The sequence below is a fragment of the Parasteatoda tepidariorum genome, chromosome 11, assembly GCF_982258835.1.
Source record: "Parasteatoda tepidariorum strain Cologne lab strain chromosome 11, Ptep-v5.0, whole genome shotgun sequence".
Classification (NCBI taxonomy): Eukaryota; Metazoa; Arthropoda; class Arachnida; order Araneae; family Theridiidae; genus Parasteatoda; species Parasteatoda tepidariorum.
Window position 1 is genome coordinate 92,488,839 of NC_141765.1, and position 18,067 is coordinate 92,506,905.

The 18,067-nt window shown below is 29.9% G+C and overlaps 2 protein-coding genes across 4 annotated transcripts in view; both read right to left on the minus strand.

The window, feature by feature from the left end:
* Window positions 1-2,015, minus strand: part of LOC107438020 (uncharacterized) — a 55,884-nt gene extending 53,869 nt beyond the window's left edge. For 2 of the 3 annotated variants that reach the window (XM_087154814.1, XM_087154810.1), the window contains exon 1: window positions 1,879-2,015. The gene's annotated coding sequence lies outside the window, so the exon portion shown is untranslated. The remainder of the gene's footprint in view (window positions 1-1,878) is intronic. The other variant, XM_087154815.1, reaches the window with a different exon arrangement.
* A 3,864-nt stretch (window positions 2,016-5,879) lies between these two features.
* On the minus strand, window positions 5,880-8,838 carry LOC147801890 (uncharacterized). The gene is made up of 4 exons (XM_087154531.1): window positions 8,689-8,838; window positions 7,435-8,432; window positions 7,031-7,241; window positions 5,880-6,467 (listed from the first exon to the last, which is right to left on the minus strand). The coding sequence occupies exons 1-4, from the start codon at window positions 8,836-8,838 to the stop codon at window positions 5,880-5,882; spliced, it is 1,947 nt and encodes a 648-aa protein (XP_087010657.1).
* Between the last annotated feature and the right edge of the window lie 9,229 nt (window positions 8,839-18,067).

Consider the following 18,067-nt stretch of genomic DNA (forward strand, 5'->3'; position numbering starts at 1 on the left):
TTGTTTATTATGATGAAAGTTGAGATTGTTGACAATGTAATTTTCTCTATAAATCAACTACAGATATTTCTTAAGATGCAAGCATTCATGATGGATAAAACAAATCAATTAGGTTAAAAATAGCATAAATGCTAAAGAACAAATAAAAGCAGCAAAAGTTCTCTTAGAGCCCTAAAATGTAAATTACATTTTACTTTTATATATACTAAAGTGCAGGTTGGTATAATCAAACTGAAGAAACAAAGAAACACTGTATTGACTTATGTCAAGACACTGTAACTAATTTTATAATACATGTTTATTTAAGTTTTTAAAACTATATACTAAAATATCTGAAATATATTTCTTATTAACAAAATAGTTCACTGTTGCCTTCTAAGGATAAATTATTTTAAATGTATAATTTGCTTTTGTAGATCCATTTACTAAGATATTCTCCAATTAATTATTTTTTATGTAAAAATATTGATTTTTCTGTGAAGATTTTCTTATTATTTATTTTGAATCTACCATTCCTTTTTTTTCTTATACTATTATATAATATCTTATTTAGTAATGTTATAAGAAATTGCTCTCTTTTTTAGTCGTATAATTATGAAATAAGACTTGGTTCTTGTACTTTATCACTTTTGAAATTGCATTTAAAGAAAACAATGTTAAAGTAAAGTGCTGCGTATGATAATGAAATATATATAAATATTTTTTTAAAACTTTTGAAACTGTAAACAAATGAATAAAATAATAAGGTTAAAGTAAAGCACTTTAAATGTATTAATTGCTTTCTCAGGTCTATTCCTTGAGATCTATTTTAATTTATTATTTGCGTAAAAGTATCGATTCCTTTGTGAATAATTTCTTATATATATTTCCAATTGAAAATTATCACCTTTTTCTGATTAAATGTTTAATTTGACTGTACTGTTTATTTTGAATGTATAAAGTGTTTCCTTAACTCATTTCTCAAATCTATCATAGTTCATTATTAGCGTAATAATATGTATTTCATTGTGAAGAATTTTTATTATGCATTTGGAATAAGAAAATTTAATCTATTCTTTTCGTCCTAATTACGCATCTGAAATGATGAATTTAGCGATAAAAGCAATAAGTAATGTATTGCAATAAAAATACATTATAAAATTTCGTTACATTTGAAATTGCAAACTTTTAAGGTAATTGCCATAAGATCTTCATCCTAATTAAAAAATAATAAAAATTAGGTTAAAGTAAAACATTTAAATGTCTAAGCTTTCTTAGAAACGTTTTCCTCAGATCCATCTTAAATGCATTTTGTATTGAAAAATGCATAGTTCATTTAAATCTTCATCCTATTGAAAAATGAATAAAATTTTTAAATCAAATATGAATTATATTTCAGAAACAAAGAAAAGAAACTGTGGTGCATTATAAGACTTTTTAAAATTATTATTCAAATGTTATCTCATTAGTTTTGAGTCAAACAGATTTTTTTTTAAAAAAAGAATAAAAGGATTAATAACTTTAGATAAGACGTTTGCAAAACGTGTGTTTAATCTTTAGGAACTGACACCGTACGTTATTCAAGAACTAATATTTTGTATACGTTATTTAAGAACAAGAAATCGGAACCGGTTACTTAATAACTGATATATCTTAACCGATAAGTTCTAAGGAGTAGTCAGGGAATTTGAGCCAATGAGAAGGAAGAGGCGTAAACGTCATGATTCGAGGAAAACTGGTTCCCTCCGCCAGAAACGTTATCTTCCTTCCTCGGCGACTCTTCGCCAACTTGCCGTAGTTATGATAATATCCCCCGAAGAAATAAATGAAAATACTAGTTATTACGATTAAAAAATATAATATTACTAATAAATATGTTATAAATATTAGTACACTTACCTTACACAGAAAACAGAATTTTTCAATAGACTAATGTCTATTACGTAAGACTGACTGAGGAAATGCGCATGCGCAATATAAAGATATGCACGTGACGTCACGATCTTTGTTTACAATCAATTGGGTGGCGAGCACTCTAGCCTGTTTCGATATCCCCTATGGGGCACGGGCGCGTGACGTCACGATCTTTGTTTACAATCAATTGGGTGGCGAGCACTCTAATGTAAGTCTATGGGATTTTGATGTCATTTTGTAATAAATTAGCAAATTTTATATTTTCCTTAAATTATTGAAGTATTAACGGTCGATTTTCGTGTAGAATGGAGTTCTAATAAACTTTATAGTAAGTTTTGGCTAAGTTGTGACAGTTTTTATACGAAAAAAAATCGGATTTTTATGGGTGGTGAGTAAGTTCTGTTTCATTTTGCAGATGTTGTTTATTATGATACATACTAAATATAATTGTTGATTTTTTTGTTTAGATCTTAATAAATTAGATTAACTGTGGCGTCTGCTTCATAAATAAGTCAGAATAATAGTCAATTTTTTTTTTAAATATGATGAAATAGCTTTGTTTTATGATTATTATCTTCTGGGTGGCAGAATTGAAACTTTAATATCTTGCTGACATTTTTAGGAATACACGTTATTATTTTATTCTTATATCTACTAAAAGTAGAATTAATTTATTTTTATGTATGTCCCAATAATAATAATATATTTTAGTAAGGTTTTGATAATTGTGTAACAAAAATCGTACGTTCTGTGGGTGAGTGCTTTCTCCTTAAAAATAGTGTTTGTTTTGAATCAAATTAGAAATAGTTGTTGTTTTTTACGTACGATTTTAATTAATTATAATGCCTGTATTATAGATAGGTTCAAATAATGATAAAGATAATGCTTCAGTATGTTTAAATTGCTTTGTTTTTGTTAAATTGCTTCTGGGTGGCAGAGCTTTGAATGAATGGATTTTTCTGATATTTTTGCTAATACACATTATTATTTAATTCTTATGTTTATTAACAGTAGAATTTATTTATTTTTTTAAATGTCTTAAATCTATTAAAATAATTTAGTTAGGTTTTGATAATTGTTTAAAAGAGTCTTTTGTTCTGCGGGTGAGAGTGTGCTCTCTCCTTAGAGATGTTTGTTTTGATTCATATAAGAAACAATTCTGGTTTTTTGCATTAGATATTAATTGAGTATAATGCCTGTATAATAAATAAGGCAAAATGGGCATACAAAAATTTGCTACAGTGTTTAAATTGCTTTGTTTTTGTAAATAAACTTCCGGGTGGCAGCTTTGAGTGAATGAATTTTTTCGATATTTTTAATAACACACATTATTATTTAATTCTTTTGTTTTTTAACTGTAGACTTAGTTATTTTCTTTAAATGTACTAAGCTTCTTAAAATGTTTTAATCAGGTTTTGATAAAATTTGTGAAAGAAGTCTTGTATTGTGCAGTTGAGCTTCGAATATAAGGATTAAGATGTTATTTTCACAAATACTCATTATTATTTAATTATTTTGTTTATTAGGAGTAGAATTAATTTATTCTAAACATATATACCAAATATTTTCAAATGTTTTAATTAGGTTTTGTTAATATTTGTGAAAGAAGTCTTTTATTATGTGGTTGAGCGTGCTTTCTCTAACGATAATATGTTATGATTCATATTAAAAATAGTTTTTGATTTTTTACTTAAGATATTAATTAAGTAGATAAAATATAATGCTTGTTTCATAAACAGAGCAAAATAATAAACAAAAATTTTTTAATGTGCATTAAAATTGATTTGTTTTTATTAATGAACTTCTGGGTGGCAGAGCTTCCAATAAGGATTTTGCTAATATTTTCACAAATGCACATTATTATTTAATTATATTGTCTATTAAGAGTAGAATCAATTTATTCTATGTATCAAATTTTTTCAAATGTTTTAGTTAAATTTTGATGATATTTATAAAAAAAAAATTCTTATTTTTAGGTTAGTAGGCTCTCCCCTTAAAGATAATGTTTGTTATAATTCATATAAGAAATAGTTGTTCATTTTTTACTTCAGACATTATTTAGTAGATTACGTATAATGCCTGTTTCATAATTCTCCCTCACACTTGTTTCCTTTCAATTTAGGATGCAACTTTGTACGGAGAAAACAATTCAAATGAAATTGTTAAGAAGCAGATGGAATTATTTAAAGCAAGACATGATGAAATGAATAATATTATTCAATTGGATCTTCAAAGGATGCAGAATGGCTCAGTGGGGCTTTAGTGAGGAAACGTGTTTCTTATTTAATATCAAGTATCTTTCCGCCTATTGCCCCTTCTAAGCCGCATCAATCCTTAAGGAAACTCATGAAGACTTTTTTCAAAATTAAGTCTGACTTTAAGGTACTCCACAACACGGTGATAGCATAGTATGAAGGAGCGTATGTTTGTATTGATCTGTTTTCTTTAAATTTTCTTAAAATTTACTAGTCATTATGCATGTTTGTCTCAAACTGTCTATTAAACAACATTGAATTTAGTGTAGGATTTGTATGCTTTCCTGCCAGTATAATGCATCAATTGTAAATAAAGGGGAAAGAAACAAAAATGTAAAGAAATGTATTTAATAATTAAAGGTTTATTGTAAAATAATTTCTATTCTTGCTTTCAGAATTTAAGCTATATAATATTTTATAACCCAATTATGTTGAAATAATAATTTTTCTTCGAAAATTATTATTTAAATAATTAGTTAAATATCCATGAAGAAGAGGTTTGAGAAAAATATATAGTAGAGAACCATTTATCCGGTATCCAGATAACCGGGAAACCAGAAAACCGGGAAAAATTTTGCTCGATTTTCCCGCCATTTTAAACTAGAACGATTTTAAACTAGAACGGAAAAAGCGGAAATTGGACTCATCCTTGAAGTTGAGTAGAGGAAAATGTAAGGAAGGGGAAATTTTTTTTCCCCGTTTACCCAGAGAAACGTCATTTCCTCCGTGACCTTGAAGGCAGGAAAGGGAGGAATGTTTTATTTTTCCTTTAGGCCGTCAATCAAACTCAAGGGTGTGGCATGCTGATTTCGTTTTCTGCTTGATTTACGAGGGGGGGGGGAATGCATTGCATGCATATCAGTGAACAGAAAAAGAAAAATATATTTATTTGACATCGACTAATAAAAATAAAATCTTTTTCTTTTGAATAAATTCTCATTCTTTGGAAGTGCAGTATCAATTGCAAGTTTTTCTTGGTGTGGAATCACATCTGCTGTAATTAAAAATCTTGTTTTTATCAACAAAAAAAATAAAATAAAAGGAGAATTGTTTATTAATTTAAGCATAGGATTATTTTATGAAGCAGATTACAGTTTTGTTTTTCTGATTCCACTACGTTTGATTTTTTTTCTTTTTGCGATAAATTTCGCACTCAATAAATTAATTCTTTTTATTCATAAATTTTATCATTAGGTTGTTTTTTTTTTAATTCTGTTGATCTTGCCTTGTTCCGGGTTTTAATATTTATGCTAGTGCCTTTTTTAACTATCGTTTCGGTTCGATAATTTTCAAGTGTTTTTTATTTAGATTAATAAGTGTCGACGCTCAGGTAAATATGAACTCGCTCAATAAACAAGAAGAAGCGGACTGTATATTTGCACAATATTTATTTATTATTTGGAAGAGAGCTTTTTTGTAGCTCGTTACAGCTCTCCTTCTCTACAGCTCTCCTTCCACACACACTCTCTCTCTCAGTGTTACAAGTTATACTAGGTGGCGCTACAAATCCGTGCGGATACATACCGCCGGGCGTTGCATTGTTTTAACAATCAACAATATTACTACAACTATTACACAATATTACTACTATTACACAAATATTACTATACTAACAATTACTATTACACAATAAATTTCACATGATTATGAAAAGTAATATAAAGTTTTTAAAAGAAATATTCATTCAATTGGCAATAAACAAATCTTGGAAATGGGCCTTTTAAAGATTCCTTAGTTTGTTTTAATTCTACAAACACGAACTGTGCCATCCTTTCCCGGAAAGACCTCCACAATGCTACCAATTGGAAAATTACATATAGCTAAATTATCTTCCTTTATCAAAACCATATCTCCAGGTTTAATGTTTTGTTTCTCAATGTACCATTTTGACCTTTGTTGCGAAGTTGACAAATAATCTTTGTGCCACTTTTTCCATATTAATTGCACGAATTTAGTGGTTTTGTGCCATAAACTCAACCTATTATCAGATACATTGGTTACATCTGGTTCAACAATTGATGTGAACGGTCTTCCGATCAGGAAATGGCCTGGAGTGAGAACGCTCAAATCATTGGCATCTGAAGATAACGGGGTAAGCGGTCTTGAGTTTAAAACGGACTCAATTTGAGTAGTTACAGTCAAAAAATCTTCATAAGTTAATTTCTTATCACCCACTACTCTCTTTAGATGATATTTGAAGGATCTCACTCCAGCTTCCCAGAGCCCTCCAAAATTCGGACTCCTAGGTGGCAAAAATTTCCATTTGATATTTTCATGACTCATATAACTACATAAACTCTTATCAGGATTTTTAACAAGCTAAATAATCGTTGTAACTCATTATTACTCCCAACGAAATTAGTCGCATTATCTGAGTGCAGAATACTGCATTTTCCTCTACGCGAAAAAAATCTCTTTAATGTAGCTATAAATGCTTGAGAGCTCAACTCTGTCACAAGCTCCAAATGAATCGCTTTTGTGACGAAACATACAAAAATCGCGACATAAATTTTTTGAAAAGTACCTTTCCGTTGGTTCTTGTATTTAATTGTAAATGGACCGCAAAAGTCCACACCTGAAATGGCAAATGGAAAGTTTTGACTCACACGACTTTTGGGTAGATCACCCATAAGTTGATCACAAGTTATTGGTTTAGCTTTAAAGCACGACAAACACTCACGAACTACTTTTCTACAAATAGATCTGCCATTGATTGGCCAAAATCTTTGCCTTATAATAAACAATAATGTTTGAGGTCCAACATGTAAATGCTTAATATGATTACTAATAATTATCAACTTTGTTAATTTATGTTTTTCTGGTAACAATAATGGGAATTTTTTATCAAAGCACAAATTACTATTGGACAAACGTCCACCTACTCTTAAGCGACCTTCTTCATCAATGAAAGGACATAAGCTTCTTACCTTACTCTGCTTTGAAACTTCACCTGTAATTTCTAAATCTCTAATTTCCTTGCTGAACTCCCGTTTCTGCACTAAACTTACCAATTTCAGTTCAGCTCTTTTAAGTTCATCTGGAGACAAAGACCCAGTTGATGTGTCATAAGTGCTCCGACAATTATCGATGAACCTATATACAAAACTTAATACACGAATGAGTTTACTATAATTATTACTGACTTCCAGAAAATTACTATTATCACTAATAAAACAATTAAAGTCACTAGATGGTTTAAATTCATTAGAAAATTCATCTTCAATAACTGGATGGAATGTCTCTATTTGGATATTCACTGTTACACAAGAAATTTGGTCCTGCAAACCACAATCTACATTGTGAAAGTTTATCAGGATCGAGACCTCTGGAGATAATGTCTGCAGGGTTCTCAGTTGATGGTACATATCTCCAACTGTCAATGTTAGTTAAGTCTTGAATCTGGGATACACGATTGGCAACGAAAGTCTTAAGTAGAAATGACTCCTTACGTATCCAAGAAAGCACAATCATGCTATCACTCCATAAGTAGATGTTGGATATAGGCAAATCGAGAGCTTTTATCACTTTTTTCACTAATTTGGCTAGAAGCAGTGAGGCACAGAGTTCTAGTCTTGGGATGGTTACTCTTTTCAAAGGTGATACACGACTTTTGCTAGCAATCAATTTGATAGTCGCTGTTTGACCATTTTTAACACACTTACAGTAAACAGCAGCACCGTAAGCAACCTCTGTCGCGTCGGCGAATCCATGAATTTCAATCATGTCAGCTCCCTCTGTAAGTATACATCTGTCAAATTCCATGTTGTTAACACTCTCTAAAGCTTCGACAAACTTCTTCCACTCTTGGATTTGTTTCTCAGGTAGTTCTTCATGCCAGTCCAGTTTTAAAGACCATAGCTTTTGCAAAAATATCTTTGCTTTTGACACTACTGGTCCAAGCAATCCAAGGGGATCGAAAAGGCGTGCAATTGTGGATAAGACACAGCGCTTCGTAACTTTCGAGTCTTTTCTTTGTGATGCACTACAGGTAACCTTAAAATAAAGACTATCTTTCTTCGCACTCCAGGAAACTCCTAGCACTTGAGTTCCATCACAGTTAGTAAAATTATATATTTCTTCACCATCAGAAACTAACGCTGCACAGTTGCTATGCCATTTGTGGAGTTGCATGCCAGCATTTCCTAAAATACCAATTAACTGATTTTTAAGTTCCTTTGCAGTTGCTAAATTATCAGAGCCGGTCAACACATCATCGATGTAGAAATCATTTTCAATGACTGGAGCAGCAAGAGGATAATTTTCTCCTTCATCAATAGCTATTTGCTTTAATGGTCAATGTTCTAATGCTCTTAATCAAAGAATCTAGGGAATTATTAGATTCAATTAGCTCTATATTATTCTCTTTTGGCTCAGAACGAATGCGTGCAATTTCTAATTCAGTTTTTGTTCTCTCGAGCTCCTTTGGCTCAGCACGAATACGTGCAATTTCTAGTTCAGTTTTTGCTCTCTCGAGCTTTATATTCTCTAACTTTAATTGTTTCGATTCTTCAGACTTGCGCTCTTCTACTATTAAACTTACTAGATCACTAACAGTTTCAGAGTCAGTTTTATATTTTTCACAACTTTTAATTATATCAATTGAGTTAACCACAGTCATATCATCACTAATCTCTAGATCTAGTTCACTGGCAATAAGCCTTAAATCATCTTTTTTACAATTCTTAAACATTGTAAATTAAAGTATTTTATTAAAAAATCAAAACAATCCTACTTTGAATGGGAAAGCACGAATCCACAGTTTTCTCGTAACACTGTCCACAATGGTGTTATCTCTTGGAACTCAAAACGAAACTCTTTTCGTTAATTGTTTTAATTTTGCTGATTATTTCTCCTGGTGAGCGGACCACTCATGTCGACGCTCAGGTAAATATGAACTCGCTCAATAAACAAAAAGAAGCGGACTGTATATTTGCACAATATTTATTTATTATTTGGAAGATAGCTTTTTTGTAGCTCGTTACAGCTCTCCTTCCACACACACTCTCTCTCTCTCTCAGTGTTACAAGTTATACTAGGTGGCGCTACAAATCCGTGCGGATACAATAAGTTTTCCTTTTATTTTATCGTTTCTCCCCGTATAATTAGGTATGAAATATATTGCGTTATTTAATCATTGGTTTTGTTTATATTATTTAATTTAGGTATTGTAATTATTTTTAAAAAATAAATATGAGAATTTTGTATTTTTTAAACTTGATTTTCTTGTCTAAACTTGCAAATTTTTTTATTCTTTTAAATGTTATATTTCGACCATTTTTTTTTTCTTTTTAAAGTTAGGAGTACCTTTCTTTTTTCTCTTACTTTATGCATTACACTTTTTCCTTGAACTTCGGGTTCGATAAAACATCGATTAACGACACTTTTCGGTCGATCCAGAAAACCGGGAAATTCAGATATCCGGGATAGCGATGGTCCCGAGCATCCCGGATAATTGGTTCTCTACTGTAATAAATATCCTGCGTAAATGCTTTATTTTTTTTCTTGTTTTTAAATAATGTGTTAGGTTATTTTTTTCTTTTTTTAATTCATTGCCACTTATCTTATTTCAATGCATATAATTTCAGGTAAAAACTTATCTCAGCTTAGACATAAGCATGTGAAAATCTAATATTTCTTGCAGTCTTTCTTATAGTTTGTATTGGGTGAAAAATATTTCTTTAAAAACTATAATTTATGAATCCACTACTCTATCTCAAGACCATGAGGCTTAGCAGTGAGTTCATTAACCAACATTATATTCAAATGTTTTACATATACGAGTGACTGTTTAAAAACTACATGTAAGAAGCACGCCTCGTGCATGTGCAAATCACATGCTAAATGCATACCTGTTATTTGCTGTTCTAAGAATATAGTGTCTGTTTTACTTACAAATTTCAGCTCCCCATTTGTAGAGCACCCTGTTGATATCAGTGAAATAATGTAAAACTTATTTATTTTATATTCTATATAGCAGGGGTGGCGAGCCTTTATACACCAACGTGCCATTTTTTCCAAAATTTTTTTAATGAGGTCATAGACGTGCCGTCAAATAATTTTGCCTTCGTGATTATTGGGAAAATAATAATGCTAAATACTATCAACTGAAAACTCTTTAATTACATTGAGAAAAAAAATATTTTGCAATGTCTCAGTTATACGCGTAATTCAACTTAAAGTAACATCAGTGTGACTTCTGTTGTTGCAGATTACATTACAAATAACTTATATTAGTTTGTAAGATGTTTTAAACAGGACTGTTTATTTTTTTTTGTTAGTTATTTATTGTTAGCTTGTTTTTTATGGTTATTAATTGCTTTTTTAGCATTAATTGTTAATTTTTTTCATTAATAATTGTTTATTATTTTGCGTGTTTTTTGTGAATTTTAATTTAATTGTTACATATGCTTCATAGTGTAATAGCATTTGAGTAATAACAATTCATAGTGTAATAACAAATGTGATCGGTGGCGTGCCCAAAATATTGTGTTGGGTGCGATAAATGGCCTGCGTGCCATTGATTCGCCATCCCTGCTATATAGTAATTAACTCTTCTTTACCTGAATTTTTTTCCTATATAGCTAACTCTATCAGAGATGACTTATATATTATTTTGTTAGAATTGAACCTGTATCAATCATGATGATTTCTAATGCAATTAAATGGGCATTAAATGAATTGCTGGCATTAAATGAAATAAATTGCTGGGAATAATGAATAAATTGCTGAAATAATTGCTGGGCATTAAATGAAATAAATAAAAGTGCATTGATTATCACTATATATCATAGAAATATGTTAGAAGTGTACACGGCGAGGAGGTAGATCACTTCTCAGTATTATATTTGCGATAAAATTTGCTAAATAAATACATGTGATTCAATAACTTTTAGTATTAAATGTCGAGGAGGTAGATCACTCCTCAGTATTATATTTGCGATAAAATTTGCTAAATAAATACATGTGATTCAATAACTTTTAGTATTAAATGTCGAGGAGGTAGATCACTCCTCAGTATTAAATTTGCGATAAAATTTGCTAAATAAATACATGTGATTCAATAACTTTTAGTATTAAATGTCGAGGAGGTAGATTACTCCTCAGTATTATATTTGCGATAAAATTTGCTACATAAATACATGTGATTCAATAACTTTTAGTATTAAATGTGTGACAGAACATTGCATATACTTTCTATAATTTATGTATTTGATTTACATTTTAATGTGAATAAAAACTTATTCTTATACACTTAGCCATTATTTAACTAAGAAAAGCTTTAAACACTAATGTAAATACTCTTAAATAGGATCAGAACAAGATTTTATTTAATTTAAAATTTTCTTTTGTGAGACACTCATGCACAAAAAATATTTTTGCATTAACTCTGCTTTAATGACTTAAAAAACATAAACAAAATACAAGATCTATAGTAATGATATTAATTTTAATATATGTACATCATTTTGATGCATGCATAGTAAGTATGTCATAGTAGCAACAACAATATAAATATCATGCAAGAAGTAAACAACATGCAACATTAAAAATATGGTTATTCTACTGGAACCTACAATTTACTAAATAAAAATGAAATAAATGAATCATAAATCTATCCCAATTCAAAGTTCAGAAGACAAGTTTTCAAAAAAAAAAATAAAAGTCAGAAGTTCCATTCAGAATAAAAATACTATTAAGAAAAGTAACATGAATTAATAAGATTGATTGACTATGATGTACTCAAAACTGTGTTTAATATATATCAGTTTTAAAATAAATAAAAACATACACACATAAATAAAACACTAAATATTAAATAATATTATTCATTTTAATGCAGATATTTTATACATTTATTTCTAATCAAGTTGTGCCATAACATTACAAATCACACGAAATATGTAAACAGAGTGATCAAATATAAATCCTCAAATTGCAGCATTTAAAAGGAAATTTTCAATTAAAACGGCATCACAATTTAAAGTTTAGTACACTATCCTTTGAAAAATATATGTAATATTCTAAATAAATTCAGAATATAAGTTAAAAACACTTTATTTTTAAACTTCGCTATGTTAAGTCTATGACAACCTCGCCACCCAGGCACCCGCAATTGATTGTTTGTTTACAATCAATGCCCGTGCCCCTCTGGGTGCAGGATTTTTGGTATTGGATGGAGTAGTACGGCAAATCATTGCCAGGTGACGCTGCATTTTGGGTAGATTGGTAGTTTATTTACGTCGCACTAGAGCTACACAATGGGCTAATGGCGACGGTCTGGGAAACTTCCCTGAGGATGATCCGAAGACCTCCCATCACAATTTTGATCCTCTGCAAAGGAGATGGCTTCCCTGCTTTGGTAGCCCGATAGCCTGCGCGTGAAGTCGAGCACTTTAAGGTAGAACAATTAAACGAAGGCGAATTCCCAGCACGCTCTGTCCCTACGCAGGCTGATCAAAGTGATCACCCACCCGCTTACTAACAGTAGCCAGTGATTCTTGACTTCGGTGTTTTACTGGGAACCGTGCCTTTACGATCAGTCCACTGCGCGGGACAGGCGGTGCCCTTATGAAAATTTAAGGTATATTTAAGGTTGATTTGAGGCATTTTTGAGGTATTAAGGTTGTTTTGAGGTATATTTGAGGTATATTTAAGATTGCAGAGAAAACAGCAATAAAAATTATACCTCGTAAAGGTTGTAATTAAGGTGTACGAGGTTGATTTATATATACTTCAGCTTGTTTTGAGGTTGTTTAAAATTCACTTTAAATCAGACTGATAAGGAGATTTTTAAGGTATACCAGGTTTATTTTCTTACACTTGTAACAAAAGAGGTATTTTTGAGGTATAAAAATTTTTACCTTATTTCAACTAACGATAAAAAGGTATTTATTGAGGTATATAAAGTCATTTTATTTATACCTAAGCTTATTTTGAGGTTGTTTTAAATTCACTTCAAATCATCCAGACTGATAAGATGATTTTTAAGGTATACGAGGTTGTTTCTCTCACACTTGTAACAAAAGAGGTATTTATGAGGTATAAAAAAATCAACCTTATTTCAACTAACGAGAGTGAGGTAATTACGAGGTTTAAAAATATACCTTTTTTCTACCAACGATATTGAGGTATTTATGAGGTATAAAAAAATATACCTTATTTCAACTAAAGAGAGTGAGGTATTTATTGAGGAGTTGAAGTCGTTTTATTCATACCTAAGCTTGTTTCAAGGTTGCTTAAAGTACACTTCATATTAACTGACTCACTTTCCAGAGTTCCATGCGAGCCGGCAAATGGCGTGTGTGTTGACAATCGAAAATCTATTCGAAATTCGGTAAGTGTGCTTGACATTTATTAATTTAGTTTTATCACTTTTAATCAAATATGCTTCAATTTTGAAACTTAAATTTCATTATTTTTGTTTTAACGACGCGTCCTGATCTTAAATAATTTAAGTTGGAGGATATTCTTAGAGGCTATCGTTGTAGGCTTAGCAATAAGAGAGAATAACCGAAATATTTCTCGTCACTGTTTTAGGTAACATTACTGGTGAATCGTTACAGCAGGTTATGCACAGTATATTTTAATGTTTGTAGTTCAGTCAAATAGAACTATTCTTTTTATTTTGCTTAAATGTATATGTTTTAACGTAGCAGTATGCACGCTGATTAATTGAGAAAAATGTTCACAATTTCTCTTATAAATAAATCATTGAAATTTGAAAGATTTTTAAAATAGCAATTTTGCTTTGAAATTCTACTATAGCTGTATGCTTATTGTTTGGATATTTGTTGCAAAGTTTATATTATTGTTTATATATATATATATATATATATATATATATATATATATATATATATATATATATATATATATATATATATATATATACATATATATATATACATATATATATATATATATATATATATATATATATATATATATATATATATATATATATATATATATATATATATATATATATATATATATATATATATATATATATATATATATATATATATATATATATTTACAGAGCTTATCCACAGTTCCCTGATATTACTGAGATGGCCTAGGCTGCAAATAGCACATGCGCGGCGGCGCAGAAGAAGAGACAAGCAAGCTACTGCTCAGCCTTCCCCTAGGATATAGTTCTGAATTTATACCTAAAAGAAAAAGTAATCTCTCCTAATAAACTACAGAATTTATGTAATTGTTGATAACAATAGTTTGCTAGATATTCGATAATTGAAAACTAGTAACTGTACTAGCTCACTTCTTTATGTTTGATCACAAAACTGCTATTTTCACTACATGTTATTTTCTCGCATTTTACCCACGTTAATTATTTACTAAGCAGATTGTTATTACTTATTAGAATATTGGGCAGAATGAAATTAAATCCGATTTCAAGTTTATATGACAATTTGTTTCAAGGTTATGAGCTTTTTCATGCAGCTGTTTATGGTTCACTACTTGAAAAATGTGCGAATTTCGGAAATCTTAAATATTTTAGAAATAAGTCAGTATAGTATGCAATTTTAATCCTGAATTGAATAAAATCAATTGCAAATAAAAGCATTTATTGTTGAAAGTAATATGCATTATTTTGAGTTTCATCCTATGGGATATGTATTTATATTTAAACAAGTGTTTGTAACAACTAACTATTAGTTTTATTCTGCTCGGAATTATAAGTTATATAGGAGATATTATACTCAACTTATTTTAAAAGTATTATTTCAAATCATTCTCTCCTAGACATTTTCCTCACATAAAATTACTCACAACTTTAAAATAAATGCTCCTTATCAGCTTGTAATTTGTTCTATTCGATTGAGTGTAAAAAAAAGAATAAAAATGGGTACGTAACTTTAAAATTTTTATTTATTAAACGATTGTAGATTCTTGATTACATTGATTAAAAATTATTAAAATAACTATTTTTTAAGAAACTCTGATGTGATTGACAATAACATAAGTTCTTTTCAGAATCAGCGTCAAAAATTTAAAGAAATGCTGCTAGTTTCATGAAGTCTGACCAAAAGTTGAAAAATATAGACTAGGTTTATTGAGTTTAAAGATTTTAAAAAAAGAAAGGGAAGGAAATCTAATTATTAAACTTACAAGTACCATAATGTTACAGATGTATAGAAAAATAAAAAGTGTTAAAATTGCATAATAAGATTGGAATTATACAGGGTGTTTATAAAGTCCCGGACCCATTTTGATGTTTAATAACTCATAAAATAATAAAGATAGATTAAAATTAATAACATTAATGGTTAAATAGACTCAAAAAGTTTCATGACCCTTGTCAATGAACTTCCACGTGTGACCCCTTCGTCGCACGGAGAATATCAAGTAGATAGTCAATTTCACGAGAGGTAGCTTTCTTTTTTACAGAAAAGACAATCTCATCAGTCGTATACTTTGACATGTTGGAAAACTTCGTATTTCCACAACTAGAAGAGCTTCAGCCACATGTCTTTTTGCAACAAGATGGTGCACCACCTCATTGGGGTATCATCGTTCGTAGTTCTTTGAATGACCATTTTACAGGAAGATGGATTGGGCGAGGAGGTCCAATTCCTTGGCCACCCAGATCACCTGATATAACGCGGCTGGACTTTTTTCTTTGGGGATTTATAAAGGACAATGTTCACAGGAGGATCGTGTCGAACATTGATGGCCTAAAAGCCAGAATTACAACCGCAATAGCCTCTGTGGATGCCGACATGCTTGCCGCTACCTGGCGTGAAATTGACTATCGACTTGATATTCTCCGTGCGACGAAGGGGGCACACGTGGAAGTTCATTGACAAGGTTCATGAAAGTTTTTGAGTCTATCTAACCATTATGTTATTAATTTTAATCTATCTTTTTTATTTTATGAGTTATTAAACATCAAAATGGGCCCGAGACTTTATAAACACCCTGTATATTTGAATTTCTGTAAATGTTGTTAATGGTAATACTGTCTTCAGTGTATTTTATTTTGTGGCTGTGATACATGTCATGCTTTTTAGCTACGAGGATTGAATAGAAATGGCAGAAGATATTTATCTGAAAAGGAAAATTAATTTCATCCAGTTAATTTAAATGATAAAAAAATACTTTCTAATATTTTAAGACCTGCCACTATTATTGCAAATATGACTTTCTTACTAATTTATATTTTTTTTCCTTTTAGGTTCCAATAATTACAAGTTTCAACATGTAGACGGAAACAGTATTTAAAATAATTTTGTTGGTTTGTAAAAAAAGTGAAATTTTAGTTTTAAATAAAAGTACTATGAATTTCAGCTGACTAATTATTTAAATTTGTAGTTTTATAGCTTTAAAAACTCAAGCACCTTAGACAACTATTTTCTAAAAATACGAGTATGAGTCCCATAAATAATTTTTACTAACTGTAGAATTTGGATAAGTGTTATTTTAAGATGATTTAAATCAATCTATTAAAATTATAGAAGAATTATGCATTTGAAACTTTCTTTTATAGCTTAACAAAAGAAGCAATTACTGCGAAGGTTTAATATTAAAAATTTCAGGTTGATAAATGATCACTACTAGTGAAAAAAATGTAATGTACATTATTCTTCATATAATATATATATCTTTATATATATATTATATTTTTTATATAGTGAGTCTAAAAATTAATAAACTAGGTGGTCCGTATAACACCTCACCTTCGTAAGTGCTAAAAAAAAACATCTTTGGTTGATAAATTAATGCTTCTAAAAATACAAAAATATATACTTGAGGTTACGAAATAATAACTTAAGGTAGAACATGGAACACATGGCGCTAATTAAAAATAACCTTTCCAATTGTTGAAAATACACTTCAGGTTGATTTATAACAACCAGAAGTGTAAAATGGCCCACCTTAGGCTGAAAAATATATACCTCTACAAGCATAAAATTATATACCTGAGGTTGAAGAATAATTACCTGAGGTAGAACAAAATACATTTGTGCTTGATTTATAACAACCAGAAGTGTAAAATGACACACCATAGGTTGAAAAATATCTACCTCTACAAGCATAAAATTAGATACCTGAGGTTGAAAAATAATTACCTGAAGTCGAACAAAATACACCTGAGGTTGATTTATAATAACATGAAGTGTAAAATGACACACCTTAGGTTGTTGAATAAATACTTCCACAAGTGTAAAAAAATATACTTCAGGCTGAAATATATATACCTCTGGAGGTATATTTAAGGTATATTTGAGGTTGATTTTGAGGTATTCATTTGCACCCTTTTCAACCTTTACGACGTATTTAAACAACAACCTCCTTTATACCTTTAAAATATACCTCGTTTATATCTCATTTATACCTCGATTTTTTCATAAGGGTGCATTTCCAACGACTGTTAACAATAACAAGCTTCGTGAAAACCCTTACGAAAATTTAAGGTATATTTAAGGTTGATTTGAGGTATTTTTGAGGTATTAAGGTTGATTTGAGGTATATTTGAGGTATATTTAAGGTTGCACAGAAAACAGCAATAAAAATTACACCTCGTAAAGGTTGTAATTAAGGTGTACGAGGTAGTTTTATATACACTTCAGCTTGTTTTGAGGTTGTTTAAAATTCACTTCAAATCAACCAGACAGATAAGGTGATTTTTGAGGTATACCAAGTTGATTTTCTTACACTTGTAACAACAGAGGTATTTTTGAGGTATAAAAATTTTTACCTTGTTTCAACTAAAGAAAGTGAGGTATTTATTGAGGTATATGGAGTCATTTTTTTTGCACCTAAGCTTATTTTGAGGTTGTTTTAAATCCACTTCAAATCAACCAGACTGATGAGGTGATTTTTAAGGTATACGAGGTTGTTTTTCCTACACTTGTATCAAAAGAGGTATTTATGAGGTATAAAAAAATCAACCT